General features: G+C 35.7%; 3 protein-coding genes and 1 non-coding gene across 4 annotated transcripts; 2 read left to right on the forward strand and 2 right to left on the reverse strand.

Moving 5' to 3' along the window:
* Nucleotides 1–5144: 5144 nt before the first annotated feature.
* Nucleotides 5145–5277, reverse strand: LOC121372766. Its single transcript, XR_005957980.1, has one exon. It is a non-coding gene; the product is annotated as a U8 small nucleolar RNA (small nucleolar RNA).
* Nucleotides 5278–6520: 1243 nt separating this feature from the next.
* On the forward strand, nucleotides 6521–14408 carry LOC121371194 (V-type proton ATPase subunit D-like). The gene is made up of 7 exons (XM_041496900.1): nucleotides 6521–6615; nucleotides 8344–8461; nucleotides 9300–9447; nucleotides 10939–10983; nucleotides 11504–11674; nucleotides 12118–12196; nucleotides 12752–14408. The coding sequence occupies exons 1-7, from the start codon at nucleotides 6575–6577 to the stop codon at nucleotides 12900–12902; spliced, it is 753 nt and encodes a 250-aa protein (XP_041352834.1). The 5' UTR covers nucleotides 6521–6574; the 3' UTR covers nucleotides 12903–14408.
* A 1054-nt stretch (nucleotides 14409–15462) lies between these two features.
* Nucleotides 15463–20060, reverse strand: LOC121371195 (arpin-like). Its single transcript, XM_041496901.1, has 6 exons — nucleotides 19904–20060; nucleotides 19489–19567; nucleotides 19012–19144; nucleotides 17752–17958; nucleotides 17021–17172; nucleotides 15463–15927 (listed from the first exon to the last, which is right to left on the reverse strand). The coding sequence occupies exons 1-6, from the start codon at nucleotides 19996–19998 to the stop codon at nucleotides 15919–15921; spliced, it is 675 nt and encodes a 224-aa protein (XP_041352835.1). The 5' UTR covers nucleotides 19999–20060; the 3' UTR covers nucleotides 15463–15918.
* A 135-nt stretch (nucleotides 20061–20195) lies between these two features.
* On the forward strand, nucleotides 20196–25095 carry LOC121371192 (zinc finger protein 2 homolog). Its single transcript, XM_041496899.1, has 3 exons — nucleotides 20196–20427; nucleotides 21497–23102; nucleotides 23641–25095. Exons 2-3 carry the CDS (start codon nucleotides 21797–21799, stop codon nucleotides 24426–24428), a joined length of 2094 nt encoding a protein of 697 aa, XP_041352833.1. The 5' UTR covers nucleotides 20196–20427; nucleotides 21497–21796; the 3' UTR covers nucleotides 24429–25095.
* Nucleotides 25096–26283: the final 1188 nt, after the last annotated feature.

Consider the following 26283-nt stretch of genomic DNA (forward strand, 5'->3'; position numbering starts at 1 on the left):
ATGTGTATTTATGTTTATTGTGGGATGTTTATCCAGAGAAACATACCCTTTGACATTTGATGATAGAAATATTTCAGCAACCGTGCAGCAAAGCTAGTCATTGTAATACGTTAAATACATTAAATACTGACGTATACGATAAATGGTGGGCGAAACTTGGTCCATGACGTCCATAATAATAGAATAACAAATGCCATGGGTTACACTGTTGCTAATATGGTATTGGTATATTTTGAGGCTTTGAAAAGGCATAATGACGTAAATTTACCTTTTGTTATATACCATTCACCTTTTGCTGTAGCCCGAGTACTCTGACTGTAAGAGAGCTAGACGGACATTTGGACATAAATACGCTCTCATTACAGTCAGAGACCAAGCTATGTATTTTTTTGGCAATTGCCGACCAAAAAGTTGTCAAAGATTTCCGCTCTAATACCACAACAATCCTATGTTTGACGTCAAATACATTTACATCGACCATTTTCGAGTTACTTGATTAAAACAAATTAAGATATTAATCACTAATACACACACTACAGAAAGAAACCCGACAGCACCCACATTCAGCTAAGCTTCGGCAAACTCCGGACAGCAGAATTCGCCGACCTATATCGTGACGTTGCGTCACATGATTGCCCACTCAGCCATTCCGTCTTCCAAGAGGCCGTCTCAAAACGACAAGTGCCCGACAATCACACAAAAAGTTTGTTTTGTGTAACGACACCACTAGAGCACATTGATTCATTAATCATCGGCTACTGGATGTCAAATATTTGGTAATTTTATCATAGTGTTAGAGAGGAAACCCGCTACATTTTAGCAGGATAGCACATATACCACGGCCTTTGATATGCCAGAGTGGTACACATGCCAAGCAGGCATACGACTCGTAAATAAAATACTTTTTTGACCTTGAGAAAACGTGAATGCAATATTGTTTCTGTGTGTGTGTGTGTGTGTGTGTGTGTGCGCGCGCGCGCGTGTGTGTGTACCACACTCTGTCGCTTTGGTGATTGTCCACAGCCCAGTGGTATCACTTGATGCGTTGTCAGTCTGGGATCGATCCCCGTCGGTGGGTCCATTGCGCTATTGGCCGTTGTATGTGCTTGCTAGATCACTAATGATAAAATGTAGTGGATTTCCTCTCTAACACTATGATAAAATTACCAAATATTTGACATCCAATAGCCGATGATTAATGAATCAATGTGCTCTAGTGGTGTCGTTACACAAAACAAACTTTTTTTGTGATTGTCGAGCACTTGTCGTTTTGAGACGGCCCCTGGAAGACCGAATGGCTGAGTGGGCGATCATGTGACGCAACGTCACGATATAGGTCGGCGAACTTAGAATTCTGCTGTCCGGAGTTTGCCGAAGCTTAGCTGAATGTGGGTGCTGTCGGGTTTCTTTCTGTAGTGTGTGTGTATTAGTGATTAATATCTGAATTTTTTTTAATCAAGTAACTCGAAAATGGTCGATGTAAATGTATTTGACGTCAAACATAGGATTGTTGTGGTATTCATGGGCGTACATAGGATTTTGAAAAGGGGGGTTCCAGTACATAGGATTTTGAAAAGGGGGGTTCCAAAATAGATTGCAGAGATATTGGGCATATATTTCTATGTTGAGTAAATATAATAATGTCAGATATCAATGTCAGATATATTAAATTACTAAAAAAGCGATTGGGGGGGGGGGTCGGTCGAACCCATCGACCCCCCCCCCCCCCCCCCCCCCCCCCTATGTACGGCCATGGTATTAGAGCGGAAATCTTTGACAACTTTTTGGTTGTCGGCAATTGCCAAAAAAATACATAGCTTGGTCTCTAACTGTAATGAGAGCGTGTTTATGTCCAAATGTCCGTCTAGCTCTCTTACAGTCGGAGTACTCGGGCTACATTTGCTTAGGAACATCAGTTTAGTCAAGAACCATACGTGAAAAACACATTAGTAAACAAATGGGTATTACACTCGCAATGAGCTACACCATGTCGCCACGTGAGGCGGTGTAAGTTGCAACCTGCGATTTGCACTTTTTTTAACGTTCAGTTGACACTAATTAGTAAATTTACATTTAAAGTGATCTGTATGGTATCCTGGTAGGGTTGTTGGGGTTTTGGGGGTTTTTTTTTAAATATAAATAATACATGTAGAATATGGCACAGAATTGTCAAAGATGACATTTGACAGACAAACTCCATACAGATGGCCCCGTGCAGTTGGTATGACTGAGACATAACCAACTCAAAGTCAAGTTGTTAAATCCATGGGCGTTTACATCATAGCGTTCTTTGTTAGACATGACATTATGGCACCTGTATCAGATATAGATATACAGTTGGCACAGAATAGAATGCACAGTTGGGGACGTACAGGGTCAATCACATCACGTAAGAATCAATATTTCACACTAATGTAACGAAGGCACACTATTTCAGGACAGCAACAGTTACGATTACACTTCACCATTGCATTTCGATCCAACATGTCCGCGGGAGTCTTTGTGAGCCAGGTTTGCATTCAAGAAAAGCGTATGTTCACCTGTCATTAACCACAAAGCATCGATGGATACATCCATCAATCCGTTCATTCATCCATTCATCTGTTCACCTATCTAGTCGAGTTAACATTTTGGTGTCCAGTAGATGATCATTTTAAAAGTTTGTTTGTTTTGTTTAACGACACCACTAAAACACATTGATTTATTAATCATCGGCTATAGGATGTCAAACATAGAGAGGAAACCCGCTGCAATTTTCCTTAAGTAGCAAGGGATCTTTTATATGCACCATCCCACAGACAGGACAGCATATACCACGGCCTTTGATATACCAGTCGTGGTGTACTGGCTGGAACGAGAAATAGCCCAGTGTTACACATCCAGACTTTCTCTGACATCATGTCGGGTGGTTAACTAATATACTGTACAGTATTGCTTATTTCAAAGTGTAATGTACTTTCAAGTTTATTTTGAAAATACTTTGAAAACCCCCCACCAAAAAACATAACACGTTAACCATAGCATAATGGTGGTTGTTCGTTATAATTAGTGGAGGGAAGTTCTAAAACTGCGAACAATGTGGACTTCGAACAAATGCCTATAGCCTTGCTTAATTAAATGTAAACATGACGGCCATTTAGCAAATCTAATTGTCTATAAGTGTTTTATCTTCCTTCAAACACGGGGATTTGTACACTGTCAACTGAAGACATAAAACAAAAATCACTTATAATTAGATCAAGTGTCGATTCAAAACCATACACTGCAGAGTGCTCTAGTGGATTTTTTTTTATATGCACACATACACACACACACACACACACACACACACACACAGATATATATATATATATATATATATATATATATATAGTACTGGCGTAGGAAGCGGGGGTGGGGCAAGGGGCATGTGCCCCCCACTTTTCAGATATTTGCTTTATAACAGTGTAAAAGTGTGTAAATATAAAAGTGTGCCCCCCCCCCCCCCCCACACACACACACACTTTTTGGCACCTTCCTAAGCCACTGTATAGGTTACAAGCCAATAGGTGACATTTTTATTTGTCTTAATTATTTCTTCCGTTAAATTTGCTCCTATATTTTTACAGCCCAGATACGGCACTAAATCGTGTATTTTATAAGGTTTATAACGCATTTTCAGAATCTTTGTTATACAATACCTCAGGATCCTCAACACATTTGAATGACAGGACTTAGTTTTGGTCTACCATAGACATACCGTTACATTGTATCGTGAGAGTCTAGAGCGTGAGAGGAAACCCGCTTCCGCAACATAGGCCTGAGTGAGTGCTCCGCAAGGCTCAATGTGTAGGTGTAAACCACTTGCACCGATCAGTGATCCATAACTGGTTCAACAAAGGCCATGGTTTGTGCTATCCTGCCTGTGGGAAGCGCAAATAAAATATCCCTTGCTGCTAATCGGAAAGAGTAGCCCATGTAGTGGCAACAGCGGGTTTCCTCTCAAAATCTGTGTGGTCCTTAACCATATGTCTGACGCCATATAACCGTAAATAAAATGTGTTGAGTGCGTCGTTAAATAAAACATTTCTTTCTTTTCCGCAACATAGGCTAATTATACAGAATAGGTCTATACAGAAATAACTATTTTGTCTTCTTGATGAGTTGATGAGAGAGAGAGAGAGAGAGAGAGAGAGAGAGAGAGAGAGAGAGAGAGAGAGAGAGAGAGAGAGAGAGAGAGAGAGAGCACAACTGCAGTCTACCCCATTTCTTAGCAGCATACTGAATTGAGCCTTCCAGGGTAAGGCTCAAAGAATATTTTTGGCTCGATCTGAGCATGAATGAATGAATGAATGAATGAATGAATGAATGAACGAATGATTGATTCAATCAATCAATCAATGCTTACATCACACCGGATATAGGTGTCAGAAAAAAATAATAATAATAATAATAATAATAACACAGTGGGCAAGGCAAATATATAAAAAAAAATGTTCAGAGAAAAAAAGGAGTATTTCAGCCCCCAACCCACCCCCATAAACCAAGTAAAAAAAAAAAAAAAACATTATTAATTCAGATTGTTGGTGCCAGTCAAGATCGATCTTATGTAGTGGGTTATTTCCAGTTTTAAACAGGACTCTTATATCTGTGAGGGACTCAATATGAAAGAAACCTTGCTGTAAAACAACGACCTTTAAACTAAATCTACTGTAGCCGTCCCGATAGTAGATCCAGGAAATACTTTAGGGAGGGGATCAAGGGCAATAGTCTTAAGGGCACATGAACCAACTCCTTGAAAAGGGCACTTCAATAAAAACTGTAAACAAATGGTTAAAAATAGGGGTACTTTAAAAAAAAATAGGTAGGAGGGGGGACTGGTCCCCTCCCTAGGATTCACCTCTGTATCCCATGGAGTCTGCCTGACACAATTTCTGAATCTGTGTTAAAAATCAGTTACTTTATGAGCTAAAAATGGCATCGGTAACTATGCTGTTACATTTGAAAATTAATGTATGAGCAAGGCGGTTAAAACCCCCCCTAAAAAAAAAAAATACCCACACACACACACAAAACGGAGGGGGGAAAGGAGGTGAAGTTTTATAAATAACAACCACTTAAAACAAATAATTTATTAATATTGTTAATTTAAATGGCCTAAAACAATCAGATAGTGAGTACTGAGAAGCGTTGCAGTCCCCTCAGCCTCGTGGGATGTAATTCACAAATTATCATCACCCAGTATCATCATGTGTCTGAGGCCAAAAGGCCACAGGTAAGAATCATCCTACCTAATGACAATTTGAATAATTATTACACTCCAATCTTTGTAACAAATATTACAGACATTCATATGGTTATTCCTTTATGAATAATTAATATATTTGTATAACAATTATAATTAATAAAGTCAATTTAAAAATTCTTATGATTATCAAGGTTTTTACGGTAATGAAAACTTTGCTTATAAGTATAACTTATTTCTGTATTCTAAAGAAATATAACATACATGTATAATATAAGTTGTTGTTAGACGACGGTATACAGTGGTAAATAACCTATAGCACATGAGTCAAGAAAAACTAAATAATAACTTTATTATTATTAAAAGGAAAGAAAACGGGAGAGGATAAATTCGCTTCAATTAGAATTTTACAGTTTCATTCTGAAATGAGCAAGACAAGAAAGTAAATAATTTAGAAAATTACGGAAAAGTTATTATTATATGTTTATATTATTTTTAAGAAAACACACATCTCGGAGACTAAACCATGAACACATATATAATATACATAGTGTATAATGGTAGTTGTGGTCGATTGATATTTTTATTTTTATATTATTATTTTTTTTATTATACATTTTCTATATGTTCAGTGTGTCTAATGTTAATTAATACTGCATAACAGGTGTGTTTAAAATGTATTGTTAGTAGTAGGCCTATTTTAAAAACATTCTAGGTTAGGGTTGTTTCATGTGTATCTCTAGTCAGTTCATTTGCATGCATTTATTGCAGTAGTCTGCTTATAATACGAAGTATAAGTTATTTATCGGTATTTAAAAAATGAAGTTATACCAATGTTTCAATGTACATGTATTGCTAACGGCCCAGTGGAAGATTAGCTTATGCTAAACCCATCACCCTCATTAATTTGATTAAATAAAGTTAGTACTGTATCATATACCTTTTTCTTTTGTTTTGTTTTGGTCTAAATAAGTTATAACTTTAAATAATGTTTTCGCAAGCGAGATCCAGGGGAGCACGGCATTAAATTAACAGTGCCCCCAAAATCCAGTGTTTAACCTAACGCATGAATAGGCCTATATTCATAATATTGGATTTATTATTTTGGTCAGATGGGTGTTTGTGAGGTAGACAGCATATATATAATGTATGTTTGTGTACTTTTGAATACGGTAGGTGCCCTTTAAAAAAAAATGCAACCCTCCTAAGCAAATTCTTTCTTCGCCCCTGTTTTAGTTATAGGGATTTTTAATTTTGTTTTCCAATCATGTGATTTAAGAAAGGGACACAACTCTTGATATTTTATGTCACGTGATTCCGACAAGTAGTAGCTAAAAAGTAAACGACAAGATGTCTGCAAAAGACAGATTGAATGTTTTCCCATCGCGGATGTAAGTGTATTGTATGTTTTAAGACAGAAAATGTATTTATTAATAACGCCATAATAATAATAATAATAATCGATTTCCTCTCCTCTTAACAAAATTAATAATTTTACGTCAGATTGTGGACTATTTTTGTTTTTACACTCGTGCACATGAACTTGATCATGAACAGGTTTCGATCACCGGCATCGGTATCGGTATCGTCCTCAGTAACTACCTTTGCTGGACAATTAACTCTGTCGTGAACATACTGAACCGATTATAGCTGAGGTGTGTGTCCAAGACAGCATGAACCATGGATATAATATCCGCCCGGTCCCCTCCATTATTATTTTTAGTTAGGGTTAGGGTTGGGGTTGGGGTTAAGGTTGGGGTTAGGGTTAGGGAGGGGGGGACCGGGCGGATATTTTTCCGAACCATGGGCATGATGGGGCTAATCTAGGATTTTCGGGTTGGTGGGGGGTAGGGGGTAAAAAAAGAACTTCTCATGCCTGTAGGAACTGGGGGTGGGGGAGGGCCTGGGTGCCTCAGGTACCCCCCCCCCCCCCCCCAAATGGAAGATGAAAGTATGATTAATTTTTTTTTCCGTTATAAATACATACAAAAATCTGGCTTGTGCTCCCCCAACAAGAGATTGTGTCCTCCCCCCACTTCAGATATAGTCCGAAGTATTGACTTAATATATGCAGTGTAACACTTCAGATATTCCTTTGGGCCTTCTTCTTGAACTTATAGAGTGCACCGGCTATTGGATGTCAAACATTTGGTAATTTTGACATATTGTCTTAAAGAGAAAACCAGTTAAATTTGTATTTATATGCGACAGGCAGGATAGCATATACCATGGACTTTGATATACCAGTTGTGGTGCACTGGCTGGATTGAGATATATACGCAGTGTTTCAGCCATAAAGAAATTTTTGGGTATGGCGCTATGAAATCGAATGCAACCACAGTACAATGAACATGGGTCTCGTACCTTTTGTAAGTGTAGTTATAAATCACATGCCTTCAATAACTTGAATTTACTTTCTGTCTAACAACACCTCGCAGATTGTTTTCACCATGTAGAGCAATTACTCTCCTACATTATTTCACCATCGATTTTCAAACCATAAGCACTGGTTTATGGTAAATATTAAGACCATACATACATTAATTTCCAGCAAAGCCTAATGTTAACCAATCAGGGATGAGATTACCAATGTACATAATATGGCGCTGTTCCTCATCGTGGTGCACAGGTGGCAACATTCTCATGGGTTTCCTTGAGAGAGTTGAATACAGCACAACGTCTATAAGCTTCTGTGATAATGTTTTCAAATATATTTTTTAATTTTGTGCAGTATGGTTTGTTTACACTGTTTCCATGGTCTTGACTACAGCATGTGTGTTTGTCTTTTCAAAGATTAAATTTTTGGTATGTTATGCTGATCTTTCGCATGCACTATATTAATAAACTCAACACATGTATGGAATTGTGCATGAAACACTGTTGATGGAAAGTGGGCTTAAGTCTCTAAGAGGTACAGACAGTATCATCTGAGGATTTTCAAACTAATTTAATAGAAAAAAAGAGAAGAAACATTTATTTATATACATGTATTATTTATTTAAATTTAATTGTTCAGATTAATATATTAATAATTAAATTATGCTCATGATATACAGCATTTTGCTTTTGGTTATGCATACATTAGGTTTTTTTCCATTTGCAATTTGTTCCTATTTTAGGGCCCTTACTTTGATGAAACAGAGGCTAAAGGGTGCACAAAAAGGTCACAGCTTACTGAAGAAAAAAGCAGATGCTCTTACCATGAGGTTTAGAACGATATTGAAAAGGATTATTGAGGTAAAATCTGTTGTGTTCTAAAACGCACATGGCCACACATACATGTACACACACACTCAAACACACACACATCAGTACTTAAATTAAATATTGGTGATCTTCAGATTATTTAGTTTGCATCTTTATGAGCTTCTGGATTATAAAAATCCATCATATGAATATTTTATTCTTATATTTTTATTATTTATTTGGTCTTCATTCATTTAGATGGATTTTACCTTGGGATATGAATTGTACTTTTCCAACTACTGTTTAGATTTAATCCTTTCCCATTGTTAAATATATATAAATTAATTTTATATTGTATATTTTCTACAGTCTGAATATTACTGTTATATAACATTAGTTTATTGAAATCCTGAATCATTTGCATGTTGGGGCCGGAACGTAGCCCAGTGGTAAAGTGTTTGCTTGATGTGCGGTTGGTCTAGGATTGATTCCCGTCAGTGGATCCATTGGACTATTTCTTAACAAATATATGATCTTTTTAATTGAGCTGATAATGACATGTACAGTTAGACAAGTGGACATGGAAAGGAAGGAAGGAAATTTTTATTTAACGACACAACTGGTGTAACAAAGGCTGTGGTGTGTACTATCCTGTCTGTGGGATAGTTCATATAAAAGATCTCTTGTTGCTAATCGAAAAGAGTTGCCCATGAAGTGGCGACAGCAGGTTTCCTCTCTCAATATCTGTGTGGTCCATAACCATATGTCCGATGCCATATAACTGTAAATAAAATGTGTTGAGTGTTTCGTTAAATAAAACATGTCCTTCCTTCCTTCATTTGGATGTTATTTTACATGTGTAATAAATACAGATTCTTCTTTGTTTTAGACCAAGGTGTTAATGGGCGAGGTCATGAAGGAGGCATCATTTTCCCTGGCAGAGGCCAAATTCACTACGGGTGACTTCAATCACATAGTCTTACAGAATGTAAATAAGGCACAAATAAAAGTCAGGAGCAAGAAAGATAATGTTGCAGGTTTGTTATTGTCCTTTTTTAGTCTTAAAATTTAAAAATGGTATTTTGGTTCATATTTTAGTTGTACCTTCTTTATTACCCAGCTATAGGAATTCTTATGGATTATCCATAAAATATGTATACCCAGAGGTAGGTTTTGGGCATTACATTCGAAGAATGTACAGAGTTTGTGTGTGTGGAGAGGGGGGGGGGGGGGGGGGGGGGGGGCCTGACAATGTACATATACCAACATGTTATAAAATAAAGCCAATTATGTACTCTAGGAGAGACTTAAATCCCAATCAAAATGTTGTTTGTTTAAAACATTTAAATATAGTTAACTTTGTTATTTCTTGCATAATTCAAAATTATTTGTGTAAAGTACAATATGTAATCCAAGCTCATAATTTGTATCCAGTTTATTTTTCAGGATGGAAGATCAATGTACACTCATACATTGGGGAGGGACGTAATGATCAAAAGGTGTACATGGGGAAGGGGTAAACATTTTTTACAGACACATAGATCACCACTTATGATGAAAATTAGTATTGGACACATACTGTATACTGGGAATAATAATGTCAAAATATCTTTTCGTTTGGTTGCTCCATTTTCTATAAGTATTAACATTTTAAAATATTGTAGAGCTATTTTTTGCACCCATATTAATGTCATGAATAAACCTTCATGTACACATTGTACCCACTTTATATTCAGTTAAGCAGGGTTGAATTTAGCAATCACCTGATTGCCCAAAGTGAGCTTTATTAGCTATGGGTAATTAAAATTTTACAAAGGGTAATCTATTGGGTGACCAGAGCTTCTTGAATTTTCATAAAATCCACTAGTCACGGGATCAGTGATTTAAAAACTTTACGATCCATGATAAAAATTTCACTAGCCCTACTTCAAGTAAATACTATTTTACTAATAGGAATAATATATGTCACCTAAAGATGGACATAAAGCTTAAAAGCTCTTAGAAGGGGGGGGGGGGGGGGGGGGGGGCAGGATATTAATATTTACAAATAGACTTAAATGCATTTGACAACATGTTTGTTTTTTTCACTAGCCATCGGGCATGGAAATGGTAGTTATTTACTAACTGAACGTTGAATATTACTAGCCATGGGAGTGGGGCTACCATAATCTAGAAGTCCTGGTGACCATCAGTTTTAGAAAGATATGTATCTTTCCAACATGAACAACCAGTTATATCCAACCAATGTGATGGTCTTGAGCAATGGCAGATGTTCAGTATGTAAACATATTAAATAATTTTAAAATGTGTGCTTTGAGGGCTAGTTAAATGTAACAACTAATTCTAACTGGCCCTGCTGTCCAGTCCCACCATGGTTTTTAAGTGAAGATTCAACCCTCGTTAGGTGTCCAAAATTACCGGTATGACTTCATGTTAGTATAGGTATTAATATTGTTATTATTATCCTGTTTTTATATATCACATTTTGCATAGTGTATAAAAATGGCCACCTGTGTTTCTTTCTGCAGGTGTTCAGTTACCAGTATTTGAACATTATCAGGATGGTGCTGACAGTAAGTACAAAGCAGTAATCCCAGATGTCTGAAACCATAAGGGTAAAGGGGCACGTTGATAGAATTCAGTAATCCCAGATGTATTTAATATTGACAAAATAGGCTTACTGTATGTATATTCTGCTAATCTTTATCTAGGCAATATTTTACAAAGCTTGGATATGTATGCATGTCAAAAATTAAAACTACTATTTTAATGTATCAGCTTCAAGCACCTCTAGTTATAAAAACTTGGTACATGTTCAGTTGCCACACTATCAAAATTAGCTCGATACGAAAATACTGAAATACTGTCATTTGTAATTGTCCAAGTCTGATATATGACAAGTTTTTACTAGAAAATCAAATCATTATTTATTAAGTTGTCAAAATTTAATAAAGCACATCAAAAGATTCAACTAGATACAAAAGTAATTAACAGTTGAGCTGTAATGGATTTCTAAATAAAATAGGTTATAATAAAATAATATACTGTAAATTATAAAAATGCTAAAAAGATTCTGTTTATGTTAATGTGCAGCATACGAGTTGACTGGGTTGTCTCGTGGAGGTCAGCAGATAGACAAACTAAAGAAGAACTATGCGAAGGCAATTCAGCTGTTAGTGGAGTTAGCATCTCTTCAGACATCGTTCGTCACCCTAGATGAAGTAATTAAGATTACCAACAGAAGAGTTAATGCAATTGAACATGGTATGTGAATGATCAGTGGCTGGCAAATGAATGTATTATTAATTGAATAAAACATTTAACTAACTCCTATCATGTGCTTGGAAAGAAAAGGAATATTTATTTAATAATAACATCTCGGTACTTTTATGTATCAAATGTTGTAATTATGACACTTGGTGAAAAGTCTTAGATAAAAACGGCTTTTGCCACATCAGATACTCCAATAGTGGGGAAATATTTTCTATGTATTTTCCATCGAGAAGGTCACATATATTACAGCCTGTGTATGTATGTGTATGTATATATATGTGTGTGTATATATATATATATTAGCCGAGTAACAGATATCAGAATTATGGGATTGTGAGGCAGTGTTGTGAGTGTATTTTATGAATGTTTTGTTCCTACTGACTAATTAAATTACATGCATTTAAGAATGTTGTTGTTTTATTTGTTTGTTTCAGTGATCATTCCCAGAATAGAAGCAACACTATCTTATATCACGACTGAGCTCGATGAGAGAGAGCGAGAAGAATTTTACAGGTATGAAAGTTTAGACTAATTTAACAGAATCAAATGTGAACTGACACTTGGTGAGGATGAAATATCGATGTATGAAAACATTTTGAAATACCAGCAGGATTATCATTGATTTTCATTGGACATCCATGATGTTCTATAAATTATTTGTTTTCCAATGTAGAATTATACTAAGACAAAAAAAGTTTAGTAATTTGGTAAATATGCTTAAATAAAAGAAAGCTTGTGACTTTCAAAGTGCAATCAGACACTGGATATAATTGATGCATCATTTGTCGGTATAAGTAATAGATTTTCAGTACAAAATGAAATGTGTAACTGTTACAATGTATATCATTGAATGTAGTTTTTATTTTAAAGTACGCTTAATTTTTTAATTTACCATAGTTTGTATTTTTCGTGCTGGCGTGTCGTTAAACATACATTCATTATTTTAAAGTACAATGCAGTAGTCCGAAATTGCAAAACGTTTTTGGCTTTATATCATGCACAGTATTTAAAGTAGTTTGTTTCTTTTGAACTTCAATAATAAGAAATTGATCATTATGATGTCATCAGGTTAAAGAAGATACAGGAGAAGAAGAAAAAGATTCGAGCCGCTGCAGAATTATTGAGTATAGAACGTAAACGAATATTGGGTCTCGCAGAGGAACGTGAATCTAATTTAGTAGACGATGACCACGATGAGGATCTTTTGTTTACGGACTAGCAGCAGACAGTCGTTACGTCCCTTGTAGCCAGTTACACAACTGTTTAGTATATGTATAGATAATTTAATGGGTATCATTCCAATGTTGGTTAATACAAAAACGACTCTCCAGATGTGAACACATTACTAGCAAATGGTATATCTAAGACCTAGCTAGTTATTGGGAGAATATTTTCACATAATACATGTGCTTCAAATGTTTTTTAGCGATTTGCTCAGAAATGTAACATGAAATCAAGGAATTATTACACTATAAAAGGAAACAACAAAACAATTGTTAATGTACATGTAAGTATTATGTGCATATAATTGCATTTTAACGAGTGTCTACAGACCAGTGACAAGGTATCTTTTAGATCTGGTCCTTGTTCGTCACCAGAGCTCATCTAAGGAGAATGTTTGTTTTTTTACTGCATTAGGTTTGTAGAAAAGATTAGAGTATGCTGTGAATGAGATAGTTTCCAGAAAGGGTGTGTATTTCATTGTAACTTTGAGATTGCATCTGACAAAGTTTGGTACATGAATTTCATTGAGATAAGATTTTTATAGCATAGTCATTTCTTTCATTAAAAAATTAGTATGTTACTGTGAGAACAGGTACACAAGCATGCATTCAAACACACTGAACACTTGATTGAGGAGACTAGATTTGAAGTAATCGTCTCATTGAATTCATTTTTGTCATAAAGTCAAATTGTTTAAGTATACAAGTGTAAATTATGGTCATGTTAAATTTACTAGTCCATTCTTGTTGTATGACGAGTTTACTTTGCTGAGCAAAGTTTTAGTTTGGCAGATTTGTTTAGTGTTGATTGTGTAGTACTAGTAAATGAATGCTTCATTGTACATAATGATTAAATTGTTGCATTGTTTGAAACATTTGAAATGTTTTTGTTTCAACAATCGGAACAAATGAAGAGTTCATTTCCAATTCCCGAGTTAGCAGTGAAGGTATACCAATATTAGTACAACTCAAGAATTCAACAACAGAGTTTACATTAGAATGCAATCCATGCTCATTGAATAGGGTTTTAAAACTGCTTCACATGATATATGCTGTCAAATTGCATCAAAACCACATTTTTCTCAAAATAACGTAAATGAATATACTAGTGTCGTATTTTGAAAATGAACTCTTCAAATATTATAGTGCTATTATAAAGTCATCAGCATGGGGAAGGAAGTGGCATTTAGATCATTGAAAGAATGTCTATGAGTGATTGATCAAATTCAAGGAATTATCAGCATAAAATTTGTAGGTTTAAAATGTGGTTTTTTGACATCCTAGATCAGACAGAATAGTAACTGGAATTCTTAGTTATGGTTTTGGTATCAGTTTTGTTGCGGTCTTCAGTGTATTGTGTATATATGTGATTGTACCTAATGTAGTATAAATCATGTAAATATTTCTTATGACAAAAATATATGTATTATAGATGTACATTTTGATTTTATTTCTGTCTCTGGAAGACCTATATTAAACATGAATAAAATGTAAAACTATTAGCATGAATTATTTTTCTTTTGAGCAATGATTGTTTCATTAGTAATGCCCGAAATACCTGACATTGTACAATTGTTTCCCTTAGCTTTTTGTGCATAAAATACTTTTTACAAAGTAGATGGGATTTGATCTGAAACTAAAGATTTTAGCTTTTAAAGTATAATTTGTGCCATTATAAGTCCCCTAGCAGTCTAACTGAAGGGGATTATTGGTTTATTTCCATATTTCTGTCTGTCACATATAGTTTTCCAGACTTTTGTTTTTATGCAATGCCTCGAGATATTGAGCTTAAATGTTTTATATAGCTTTATCATGTACACCTACAGATGAAGTTTAACTTTCAAGGCGATTTACTCATTTTTTACAGTTATTGCCCTTGAACTTAAGAGATGTGAAAATGTGTTTTCAAGACCCTTTTTTCCCCTGCAATGCTTAAAGATATTGAGCTGATATTTTGTGTATTGCTTTATCATGTACGGTTACAGATGAAGTTTGACTTTCATGGTGATTTACCCATTTTTCACAGAGTTATGGCCTTGAACTTAGGAGATATGAACATTTGTTGGGCCCAGTATTGCTCGTTTTTAAAAAGGAAACATAAGCTTCTCAATTATACCAACAGCAACATGATCCCACATTACAGACAAGTGCACAGTTCCAAATACGAGTTAACTAGCTATAATTTAGTGTCTGACTCTGTGTTTTCTAATTTGTTCAGTTCATTGACCGTCTTAGCTATGGAATATGAATGTTTTACAACAAACTATGGCTGTTTGGTGTCTAATATATGCTTATTTTGACACTTGGTCAAGACAGAAAGAAAAAAAGAAAATGCATTCATCAGACTTCAGTCTGACATCAGTCTTAAAACAGTTATTTTATGAAAACAAACAACTGCTGAATAAGCCAGATTGTCAAAATATATCAGACTGTAATGTTAGTATCAATGAATTAACAAATTCAAATAGTGATAACTCGTTAGAGCATACCATACAAATATTGTAGTATTAGTATTATAAAGAAAACTAATCCACATTATAACTCATGAAAACACAATTTTAGATATCAGCATTTTAATGCAAAAGGTATGCAGGCTGTTTTAATTCAAAGCTTTTCAATTTGTTCTTATTCAAAGTTTGTGTGAATAGCAGTGTGTAACTTTAAAAGGTTCGAGACTCGAATAGCTTCATAAGCATGGGGCCTGGAATCTGGCTTGTGGTATCACAGATGTTTGTTGAATAAAGCTGCTGGTTTTGTCAACTGGATAGACAACTGTTGAACATCAAGTGATGAATATGATACACTGGGGTAGGAAGCGGGTGGGGCCATGTCCCCCCCCCCCCACTTTATAGCAGCAGCGATGGTTTTTATATGTTTATACGTGTGTGTGTGTGTGTGTGTGTGTGTGTGTGTGTGTGTGTGTGTGTGTGTGTGTGTGTGTGAGCCTCCTGATTTTTTGGCACCTTCCTACGCCCGTATGATATAAATTCATGATGCACTTGAAAGCTAGATTTAATCATCCTGAAAAGGAAAAAGGCATAGCATTATTAATTATTTTAGGATGTAGTTAAATGTAAAACACACCAAAGAATATCAAAAGATTTTTAAATGTTTAAAAAACTGCAGTAAACTGGAGAAATGGTACACGTTACAGAATCTTTACACAATGACTCACAAGTTAAATTTCACAGAAAAAATACAGTATTATTATTTATTATTTGAAACCCAAATGCAACTTCAAATTTGTAGTAATCTATCTATATTTCTGTATTCGGACTCTAACATACTTTTTGTTTTGTTTTATACTTAGTTTGGTGCTTATATCCAATTAAGGTTGAAGCACTATGTACTGGGCACACACTGTAGCTATCTAGGCTGTCTGTCCAGGACAGTGGGTTAATTGTTGGATGTTAGTGAGAGATAAGTTGGTGAAGTGACAGAGTTGTTAAAACACACGCTGGGTGAAAGCCGGAAGTGGTAATTGAACTCACTACCTACTAGGTTTAAATCTGATTGCTTAACCACTACACAACCAAGGCTGGTGCTAACGCAAGTAACCTATAGTAAGTCATGGTATATTTTGATAACAAAAGTCAATAAAGGTCACTGTTAAATAAAGATTAGTATATATTTGTATGAATCAGTATGCATCGACAGGTTTTGCGCTTTACAGGCTGGTGGAGGTTAGACATCTACAGCAGGTTTAACTGTGTTAATGTTTGTTTTGTTTAATGACACTACTAGAGCACAATGATTAATTAATCATTGGCTATTGGATGTCAAACTTATGGCAATTCTGACACATAGTCACAAGAGGAAACCCACTACATTTTTCCTAACGCAGCAAGGGATCTTTTATATGTACTTTAGCACAGACAGAAAAGCACATACCACGGCCTTTGACCAGTTATGGCGCGTCGGTTGGAACGAGAAAAAGCTCAATTAGCCAAATGAATCCACTGAGGTGGTTCGATCCTGCGACTCAAGCACCTCAAGCTAACACACAACCAAATGAGCTAAATCCCGTCCCCTCAATTTGAGACAGGCCCTCGAACAAGGATTACATTAATGTTGATAGATGTAATATTCAAACAGTGTGTAGAGTGTCACAAACCCATTCATCATCCTCCACCTCCTTGTCCTCAGGTGTTTGAGGAATATTTGTCTTGATATTCATGATCTTGTCTGTCCATGAGGAGCCCACCTCATCCCCACCCGCATAGTTCAACACAGTCGCAGACTGCTTCTCAATCTTACCAATACTGACTGCAAGTATAAACATTAAACACATTTAGATACATGTAACAGGGACATAACAAACAGATCATTCTGCCTCTAAAACAACATATAATGAAATTATAAACATCTAAAATGGAGTAACAAATGAAAACAGCATGACCCATCTTGCTAATTTTCACCCTGGAAAGGAATGTATTAAACTATTTAAATAAACATGGCAATGATATACACAGCAATGCCTGCTTCAAAGACACTATATTTATCTGATATCAATAATTAAAATGAGATAATTGAAGAAACAATTACCAAGGTTTATGAAACTATATAAGCAGTTCTTTTGATAATGTCATGGTGCAATCGGAATATAAATGTATCATAAGATGCCAAAATTATAATTATGGAATTTGTCCCAATTTACCAGTGGATAGGCAATATACTGATTCCTGTTTTCAAGATTCAACTTTAAAACAAAATTATATCAAGGTCTAGATCACTGCCTTCTTGCAACTGCAGAAGAACATTATTGACATTTATGACTCTGTAACATTAAAACCTACAGAATCCAGATACCTGTGAATATATATACATATATTTACCAGTACTTACAAACAAAAGGACTGTTTCCTTCTGTTTTAATCCTAACACAGTCATCAGTTTCCAGTTCCAACTTATCAAGCTGTGATTCCAGCAGCCAGAATGAGAGACAGTCAGCCGGACAATCTTTTCCACATAATTTGTCCAGCTCGGCTTTCTTCACTAAGGGAGACAATTCTTGGGGTGACAGTCTATCTGTTTCACCTTTGGCTTCAACTTCTGTTAAAACAAAAACAAGTATTTTCAAATGACATACTTTTTAAAATTTTATATTCAAATCCAGTACATATCCATGACTAAAGGTTCTATGTTTTGGACCCTCCATGATGTTCTGTGTGAATAATAAACACAGTATGTATAAGTCTCAGTTTCAGTTCCTTTTCTGTCTGTGAAACGAAGGGAATATTTGTTTAATGGCACCACCGTACAGTTTAAACTAAGGGTTTTTGGTGTCTAATGTGGTTATATAGAGAATAACTAGTAAATGACACCAGATATCTGAGAGTCTCTGCCGAGCGGAATTTCTCATTCAGCCTGAACAGGATAAAGCAGATATTTCACGTCATTAACTAGTTATTATCTTTATCCTGCAGATCATAAAAATTAAGGGAAAAAGCTGTTATTTCTGTTATTTCAGTCACATTGTACGATGACCTAGAGGTCAAATGAGCAATTTTGTAATGTAGCTATGCATCAAAAGTCATATCCTGCTACTATATGGATATGACTTTGCTTTATCCGACATCATATTCTGTCAATAGAAACGGTGGTTGCAGGATAAATTGACATGTGGTGCTACCACCACACAGGCTGCTACTCCTGAAAAGAAGCTTAGGATCTCTTAAATGCATTTTCCCATAGACAGTACAGTACATACCATGCCATTTGTGGCATGGGGCACTGATTGAGATGGGAATAAACCTGAGGCCAATTCATCCAACAACTCATGACACTTCAGATTAGAGCTCTCCCACTGATTTACATCTTGTCTGTGAATTCATGTACATGTAATAACTGGAACAGATACAGTGACAAAAATGTGAATCCTGGAAAATCTCAATTGGATTCACTGTAAATTGATGTGAAATAAATCAAATATTTTTTTTTTTTTTCACTGAAAAATAATTACATTTTTCTTTCTTTACTTCCATAATAATAGACAACTGGAGGCAAATCAATGTGGATTCAATTAAAAATTGTTTAACAACCAGCCACGTTAAATAGGTTGTTAAAGTCACCAATAGGCTATTCAGTTTATGAATGTAATCTTACTGTAGGAAGAATTCAAATAGCCTTTGGACACTTTGGTTGTCTCAGAAAAATTAGGTTCAATTTCTTTCCCAGATGCTTCAAACTTCCTTCGATGAGCTTGTGTGACTTTCACATGAAATACATAGTAACGAACCTGCAACAAAAGTAAGTAAATAAATTTTGACTCCTAAACACACTAATTTTATTTTTTTTAAGATTCTGGAATTACACACTACTACTAGTAATATATTATGTATATCACAGGAAGGGTAATTTCACATCATTTGGTGTAAACATTATAAATATTAAGAATGGATATTTGCAGTATATCTGAATCATCTGTAAAAATAATTTTTTGAATGTCATAGGTTTGAAAAATAAAATAAAAAATCATCAAGACAAATCTATGATTGTACTAAAAAATTATTATTATTATTATTTTTTTTTTTTTGTTGAGTGGTAACCTTTAGCATTGTATACATCTACATAAACATGTACCTTCACATTTAAGTTGTCTGTGATTGCAAACCTTGACTTTCCTTTGACTACAGCTTCAAGTATTACACCATTTCCCTGTCTAAAAGTAAAAGAAAGACAACAACCAAAATATCAATATTATCAACCAAATATTTAAGTATACTCACAGTTTAAGTTGGACAAAAATATCAACAGTTTGACAAATTTTGTTTTATGTGTAGGGCCTAACCAACAAAATATAATAAAGACCCTCCAATCTTCCAACAGCATTAATCAGTATATATCTGTTAATGTGATGTACATTGCTAACGACCAGCATTTATGAAAAGGGTGGTGGTGAGATTTTTGCAAACACTGACACTGACAGTGACAGTTCATAATGTAGACATTTTACAGTAAAGTGACAGTTTTATCCATAACCAAACAAAGATTTTACTTCTTGCAGACCAGTAAACTGTCCCAGCTTGATGGCCACTTAATGTTATTTACGGGAAGATTTGTCAATATTTCATTACTGTAAATACGACTCATGTTTTTATAATTATCTACATTCACTTCCTTGTTTTTGTCAAATAGTCTCCCTTTGAATACAATCAAAAAGTTGAAATCAATGTGCAAATACTTGAGCTTTAAGTGTTTTTAGAGCAACGTTGTACACGCTTTGAATCTGGATTATAATCAATTTACTAGTTATGACTTAACATAAAATAGTAAACAAACGTATGTGTATGGCTTGATGTTTATAATAATGTGTAATTTCGTGAATCACCAATCACTTCATATAGGCCTACTAAAACATAAATTTGAATAAACTTTAAAGTGTCAAGACGGTATCAAATTCGGAGGCTCAGCAACGTCATCTTTACTAAAGACTAGTTTGTTACACATCATACAGATTCAACAAATACATATTCAAATACTTACCTGTACATGTGTAATCTACTTGATACTTTTGTAAAGGTAATTTTCGTGCGTATCCGACTTTGTGTCAGGAGTTCAGTCACGTTTCATATTTCTTTTTGAATATATTAGGCTAAAGGTGCATTATCATACATGTAGTTGTAAGTGCGGTCGTATAAAAACTTTTTTTATTTATGGTAAATAGTGGTAAAGTGCTTGTCTGGTGTGCAGTCTGTCGGTGGACCCAGTAGGCTATTTCTCATTCCAGTCAATGAACCACGACTGGTATATCAGTTTCATGATTCAAAGGCTGTGGTATGTGCTATCCTGCCTGGGATGGAATATATAAAAGATTCCTTGCTACTGATGGAAACAATATATCGGGTTTCATTTCTAAGACTATAGGCTATAGTATATATGTCAAAATTACCAAATGTTTCGACATTAAGTTGATGTGCACTAGTGGTGTTGTTAAACAAAACAAACTTCAAAAACAGTGAAAATTACAAATGTGCTGCCTCCCTGTTTAAATGTTTTTTTCATCAGGAATCCTTGATAAAAATAGAAAGTATTAGGACAGCTTTGTCATGTATCCATCAAAACAACACCATGCATTCACTGTGTTAGAGAATTATGGGTAGACATTGTGAGGCCTTTGAGGATTGAAAATTTGTGTAAACCATACATGACGTTACATACATTTATGTGTCCTTGTTTTCAGATTTATAAAGTTTGGAATGTTTAGCACATAAAAATTAAAGTTATTGGGAATAAAGTAGCCTACATGTATGCAGTAAAATATATTTAAATTGTGCAGCTCATAGTTCATAATTTTATTATAAATTTAACTTTTAAAATACTGCCCTTGTAAACACAGTTATAGTGTAATGTAATGCCCATTGGCTATCAAACTAGCTCATCATTGTTGGTGAAATTGCTATGTAAGCAGCTAACAGTTGAGAAAAATATCTCCACAAACATTTTGTTTGGCTGCTATCTTTCATGTGATGTGGGCTTAAGGAATTATTAAGTTGAGGAGAACAGTGATCAATTTAGTAATAGATTCTAAGTAATTACTATTATTAATACTGATTTATGCAATATTATTTTTTGTTTAATTTTTGTGTAGCAAGAAGATGAAGAGATTTACACAGACTACAAGAAAGATGGACATGACCTGGTGAAGTCCGGGCATACATAAGTTAACATTTTTCTCAGGTGGGAATATTCATCAGTGTTGTACAGTGGATATACGTGAACAGGAGATAATATATATTACCGTCACCGGTAGGACTGTTAAAATAAAAAACATTCTGCTGTTCTATAAGCAACTTTTAGTGACGTAATACTGCTCTCTATATACATGTACCTCATCCTTTGGGATATATCACAGTGCATATAATATATCTTAACTGACAAACTGTACGCAATGAGTACTCCAACAATGAACCAGACACACGCAGAACATGTAATAAAACAAGAGTTGGAACATGAAATAAAACGAGAGTCGGAACATGAAACTTGCACATGGTCACTGTGTGCACTGAAGGTTGTGAGAATCTTCAAGTGTAAAACATGCTCCAAAACAATACACAGGACTTCGACTCTAAATCTAATATCCATACAGTCCAAACATTTCGGTCAGCTGAGCGGCGAATTGCACTGCAATGTATGCAGTAAACAGTTCAGTCACATGGGAAGCATGAATATTCATAAGAGGCGGCACGCAGGTTTGAAACCGTATGGTTGTGTGAACTGTACGAAACAATTCATGACTGAATCAGGACTAACTTCTCACAGAGACAATGGTGAAAAATGTTTTATGTCGAGACTTCAACCAACCTCAAGAAGTGACCAAGATGAGAGTGATGAAACAAGTGCAGAAGAATCATCCATGAAAGAATTGGGATCGGTTTCTAAAACAAGTCGTGATCAGACCAAAAAATGCTCAAAAACCAAAACAGGTACCGGTACTGTTAATTCTAGACTGACTACAATTAAATTAAAATCAAGGTCATATCAGACACACAAAAAAGTGTCGTTTAGAGTTGATAGACGGACAAGTGATACTTCAATTGGTGAGAATGGACATCAGGAAGAACAATTGGTAGAAGAGGCTTATGATGATGAATACTTTAAAGACAAAACTATCAAAAAAGAAAATGAAAGTATTTCCGATGAAAGCAAGAAGACAAGTGATAAAAATCAAAGTGATGTGTTTTTTCGCAAGAAGCTGAGAGAATCTGGACGTTCAAGGACAAACAAATTGAAAAGATTTGATTGTGAACACTGCAACAAATCCTACAGCTCTGCTTGTAAATTAAAAGTTCACCAAAGATCACATACTGGAGAGAAGCCATTTGAATGTGACTGTGGTAAACGGTTTGCCCGATCAGACAAGTTACGAGTCCATCAGCGAATCCACACCGGAGAACGGCCATACGCGTGTGAACTGTGCCCCAACACGTACTTCACACTGAACGGCTTGAACGCACACAAGTTGATTCACAGCGGTGTGAAGCCCTTCACTTGTGACATCTGTAACAAACAGTTCCCTCGGCTTGACAAGCTCAATCTGCACCAGCGTATTCATTCTGGGGAGAAACCCTACCAGTGTAGCTACTGCAGCCGATGTTTCAGTGTGGCATCAACCCTGAGAAACCATGAACGCATTCACACAGGAGAAAAGCCATTCTGTTGTAAACTCTGTGGAAAGCTGTTCAGACAGTTGTCAGGTACACACTGTTGGATACTTTATAAAGTTTAAATAAAAGTAAAAATTGATTTGTAATGATTTGACACAGGACCTGACAAAAACTGGTAGCCTGTCATATTGAATACTACATGTATGTATAGGAAGCTAACTCATTATTCACTAAGCTACATTTAAAATGTAGTGGATTTTTAAAAACTGTTTTTTTAAGAGATTATGAACGAAAGTTTAAGGACATCCCGGCACAAAAACAAGATACATGCATGTTGATATTATTACTTGTATGTTGAGCAAGTAATTTGATCTAACATGTCAAGTTAAAAAATAATATTACTTTGACTTGCAATACTGTATTTAAATGTATAATTTGTATTTTACAGAAACAGATTATAGTCCATGTTCATTGATTTATTATTTTGTCTAATTACAAGTAGATTTTATTATTTTAACACTATTTTGACCATTTATGCATGTAGAATTAACATACACCTCAACTATTTCTGTGCTTTTATAATTAATTTTGACTTAATTTAATCAGATTTATACTTTTTTTTCTTCAGGTCTACATGTTCATGAAAAGACATACCATGGAGAGAAGAAACACCAGTGCAGCATGTGTAGCAAGTCCTTTCCAACTGCTCAAGGTTTACGATCTCACATCATGACGCACACTCAAGAAAAACCCTTCACGTGCGACTTCTGCGGCCAGCCATTTAGACAGAAGGTGAGCCTGGAGCAGCACCTCCGCATCCACACCGAGGAGCATCCATACGCGTGCACGATCTGCGGGAAGCTGTACATGTCCCCGAACGGGCTGAAGATGCACATGATGAACCACCGGGGGGAGAAACCACACGCGTGCGATGTGTGCGACAAGCGTTTCACGCGCATCAATGCTCTGAAGGACCACAAGCGAACGCACACCGGGGAAAAGCCTTATTCTTGCAAGCAGTGCCTTCGCCTGTTCGGTACCCAGTCGAAATTGTCCCGGCACATGCTCACCCACTCCAATGTTAAGAAGTTTGTGTGCATTGTGTGTGGTAAATCGTTTTCCAGATCGGACAACTTGAAGACTCACATCAAGTCACACTCGGCAGACAGTCAGCATGTCTGTATAATGTGTAAGAAACGCTATGCGTCCCAACAGCTGCTCACAGAGCACATGGCGATACACTATCAAAACATGCATCCCCAGCCAGTTCCAGCACAGAATGTCATAGAAACGGTGGAGTCCAGTACTGTGGAATTGATGGTGGACAGTGCCGAGGAACTTGCAGGAACTCTCGTCCAGCTGTCTCAGGGACATGTTGCCTCTGCACCATACATTCCACAGACGGTGTATCAGTGAATGAAGAATGTTGTATAGTCAGTTAAGAGAAATAGTAATGTTGTATCTGGTTAAGGATTCGTTGATTGCAATTCAACAATGTTATTGTTTAAACATTAACGACTATGAAGTGATTTTTAAGTTATTAATTTTATTGTGAACTTTTATATATGAAGAGATCATTTCCGATATCATAAATGCCAATTTTCAAATTTTGTAGGCATACTGATGTTAGTACAACTCTTTTATTCAACACTATGACAATAAGGTTTCCATCTAAATGTGGTCTATGTCATATGTCAGCAAAACCACATTTTCTCAAAATGATGTACCGGTAAATGGATAGTATTTAGCATTTTGGAAATTAACTTTTCATACGTTATTTTGGAGCACGAAATTGACAGCCAGTGCTCCACAACTGGTCCAGCAAATACCATGGTATGTACTGTCTTGTTTGTATGATGGTGCATGTAAAAGAACCCTTGCTACTAATCGGAAAAGAGTAGCCCATGGAGTGGAAGGTGGTTTTCTCTTTAATTATCTTTATGGTCCTTAATAATGTTTCTGATGCCATATAACCGTAATTAAAATGTTGAGTGTGTCGTTATACAACTGGTATATCAAAGGCCATGGTATGTGCTATCCTGTCTGTGGGATGGTGCATATAAAAGATCTCTTGCTACTAATGGAAAAATGTAGCAGGTTACCACTCTGACTAAATTTCAAAATTACCAAATGTTTGACATCCAATAGCCGATGTCAATAGTTAAACAAAATAAACTTAAAAAATATATATATTTTGTATTTCTATTTGTCACTGGAGATGAGGGGTTTTGAGGGGTTTTGACCTTATGATGATGATCTCACTGGCAAAACAAGCCAACTGCAGTTCATTTACTAGTGATTTACTAGATTTTGCACTGGGTGGAACAAAAAGTTCTGAAATCAGCTTGTGTGTGGGGGGGGGGGGGGGGATGGTAAAAAGAGAAAAAGTTCCAAAGAACAATTCATATTTTTTTTACTTGCATGATACATGAATATATTATGTACATAAAATATAGCACATAATATAATGTATATATCGAATTCTGGACCAGTTTCAGTTTTCTGATAAAATGCCACTGTGTTTTGTTGGGAATTGTTCGAGTTACATGTACAAGTATTGAAATATATACAATCAAACTTGTCTAAGAGGTCACACAAAGGAGTAGATAAAAGTGGCCGCTTAAAGACAGGTGGCCGCTGATTACAGGTTGTGACATATAGTCTTTAAAACATATGTTGTTGTTTCTTGTTTTAGCATATTTACTGCTAATGAATGAATGTGTGCTTCACAGTTTACTATAAAAAAACTTTTGACATGTCGCCTCCTTCAGGAAAAACTGCAACTGGAATGTATTAAATTAACTGTTCTCAACCAGTTTGTTTTCTCTTTCCATTTCATCATTTAATTTCTACTTCATGCAGTGTATTGTCATAGTAAGTGAATCTACAAATGTCAAGCATAGCCTGCACAGAGGCAATTAGATGCTTTCGATAGTCATACTTTCTTAGTTGATACACAGTAGAGATGTCGGGACTGAATGGGTACTAGTATTCCTGAAGTTGTGAAGATCGGTTACTTGCTGTACGTTATCGCTGTTGTCATGTCATGTCATAGGGTTTTACGTGCACATTCAGAACAAGCTGTTGTAGCACATGCCTGTCGTGGGCACAAGAGACTGGAAAGGTGGGGGGAGGGGAGAGGAGGGACCGCCTGCACTGGCAGGTGCAAGGGAGCACCAGCATCCCGATCAAATCGGTAGCAGGCGGGTGGGGGTGATGGTGGTGCTATGGAATTTGAATGGAGCAGTTAAATGCCAGAGAAAAGGGTGCA

This window comes from Gigantopelta aegis, chromosome 4 (assembly GCF_016097555.1).
Source record: "Gigantopelta aegis isolate Gae_Host chromosome 4, Gae_host_genome, whole genome shotgun sequence".
Lineage (NCBI taxonomy): Eukaryota > Metazoa > Mollusca > Gastropoda > Neomphalida > Peltospiridae > Gigantopelta > Gigantopelta aegis.

Bases quoted from the DNA above. Each gene is read 5' to 3' on its own strand.
- LOC121371194 (XM_041496900.1), top strand. From the start codon at position 6,575: ATGTCTGCAAAAGACAGATTGAATGTTTTCCCATCGCGGAT. The intron at 9,448-10,938 runs GTTTGTTATTGT...TTCTTTCTGCAG, and splicing joins CAAGAAAGATAATGTTGCAG to GTGTTCAGTTACCAGTATTT. The intron at 10,984-11,503 runs GTAAGTACAAAG...GTTAATGTGCAG, and splicing joins TTATCAGGATGGTGCTGACA to CATACGAGTTGACTGGGTTG.
- LOC121371195 (XM_041496901.1), bottom strand. From the start codon at position 19,998: ATGAGTCGTATTTACAGTAATGAAATATTGACAAATCTTCCCGTAAAT. The intron at 19,145-19,488 runs GTACATGTTTAT...CTTTTGTTGCAG, and splicing joins CAGACAACTTAAATGTGAAG to GTTCGTTACTATGTATTTCA. The intron at 17,173-17,751 runs GTAAGTACTGGT...TTATACTTGCAG, and splicing joins AGGAAACAGTCCTTTTGTTT to TCAGTATTGGTAAGATTGAG.
- LOC121371192 (XM_041496899.1), top strand. From the start codon at position 21,797: ATGAGTACTCCAACAATGAACCAGACACACGCAGAACATGTAATAAAA. The intron at 23,103-23,640 runs GTACACACTGTT...TTTTTTCTTCAG, and splicing joins GCTGTTCAGACAGTTGTCAG to GTCTACATGTTCATGAAAAG.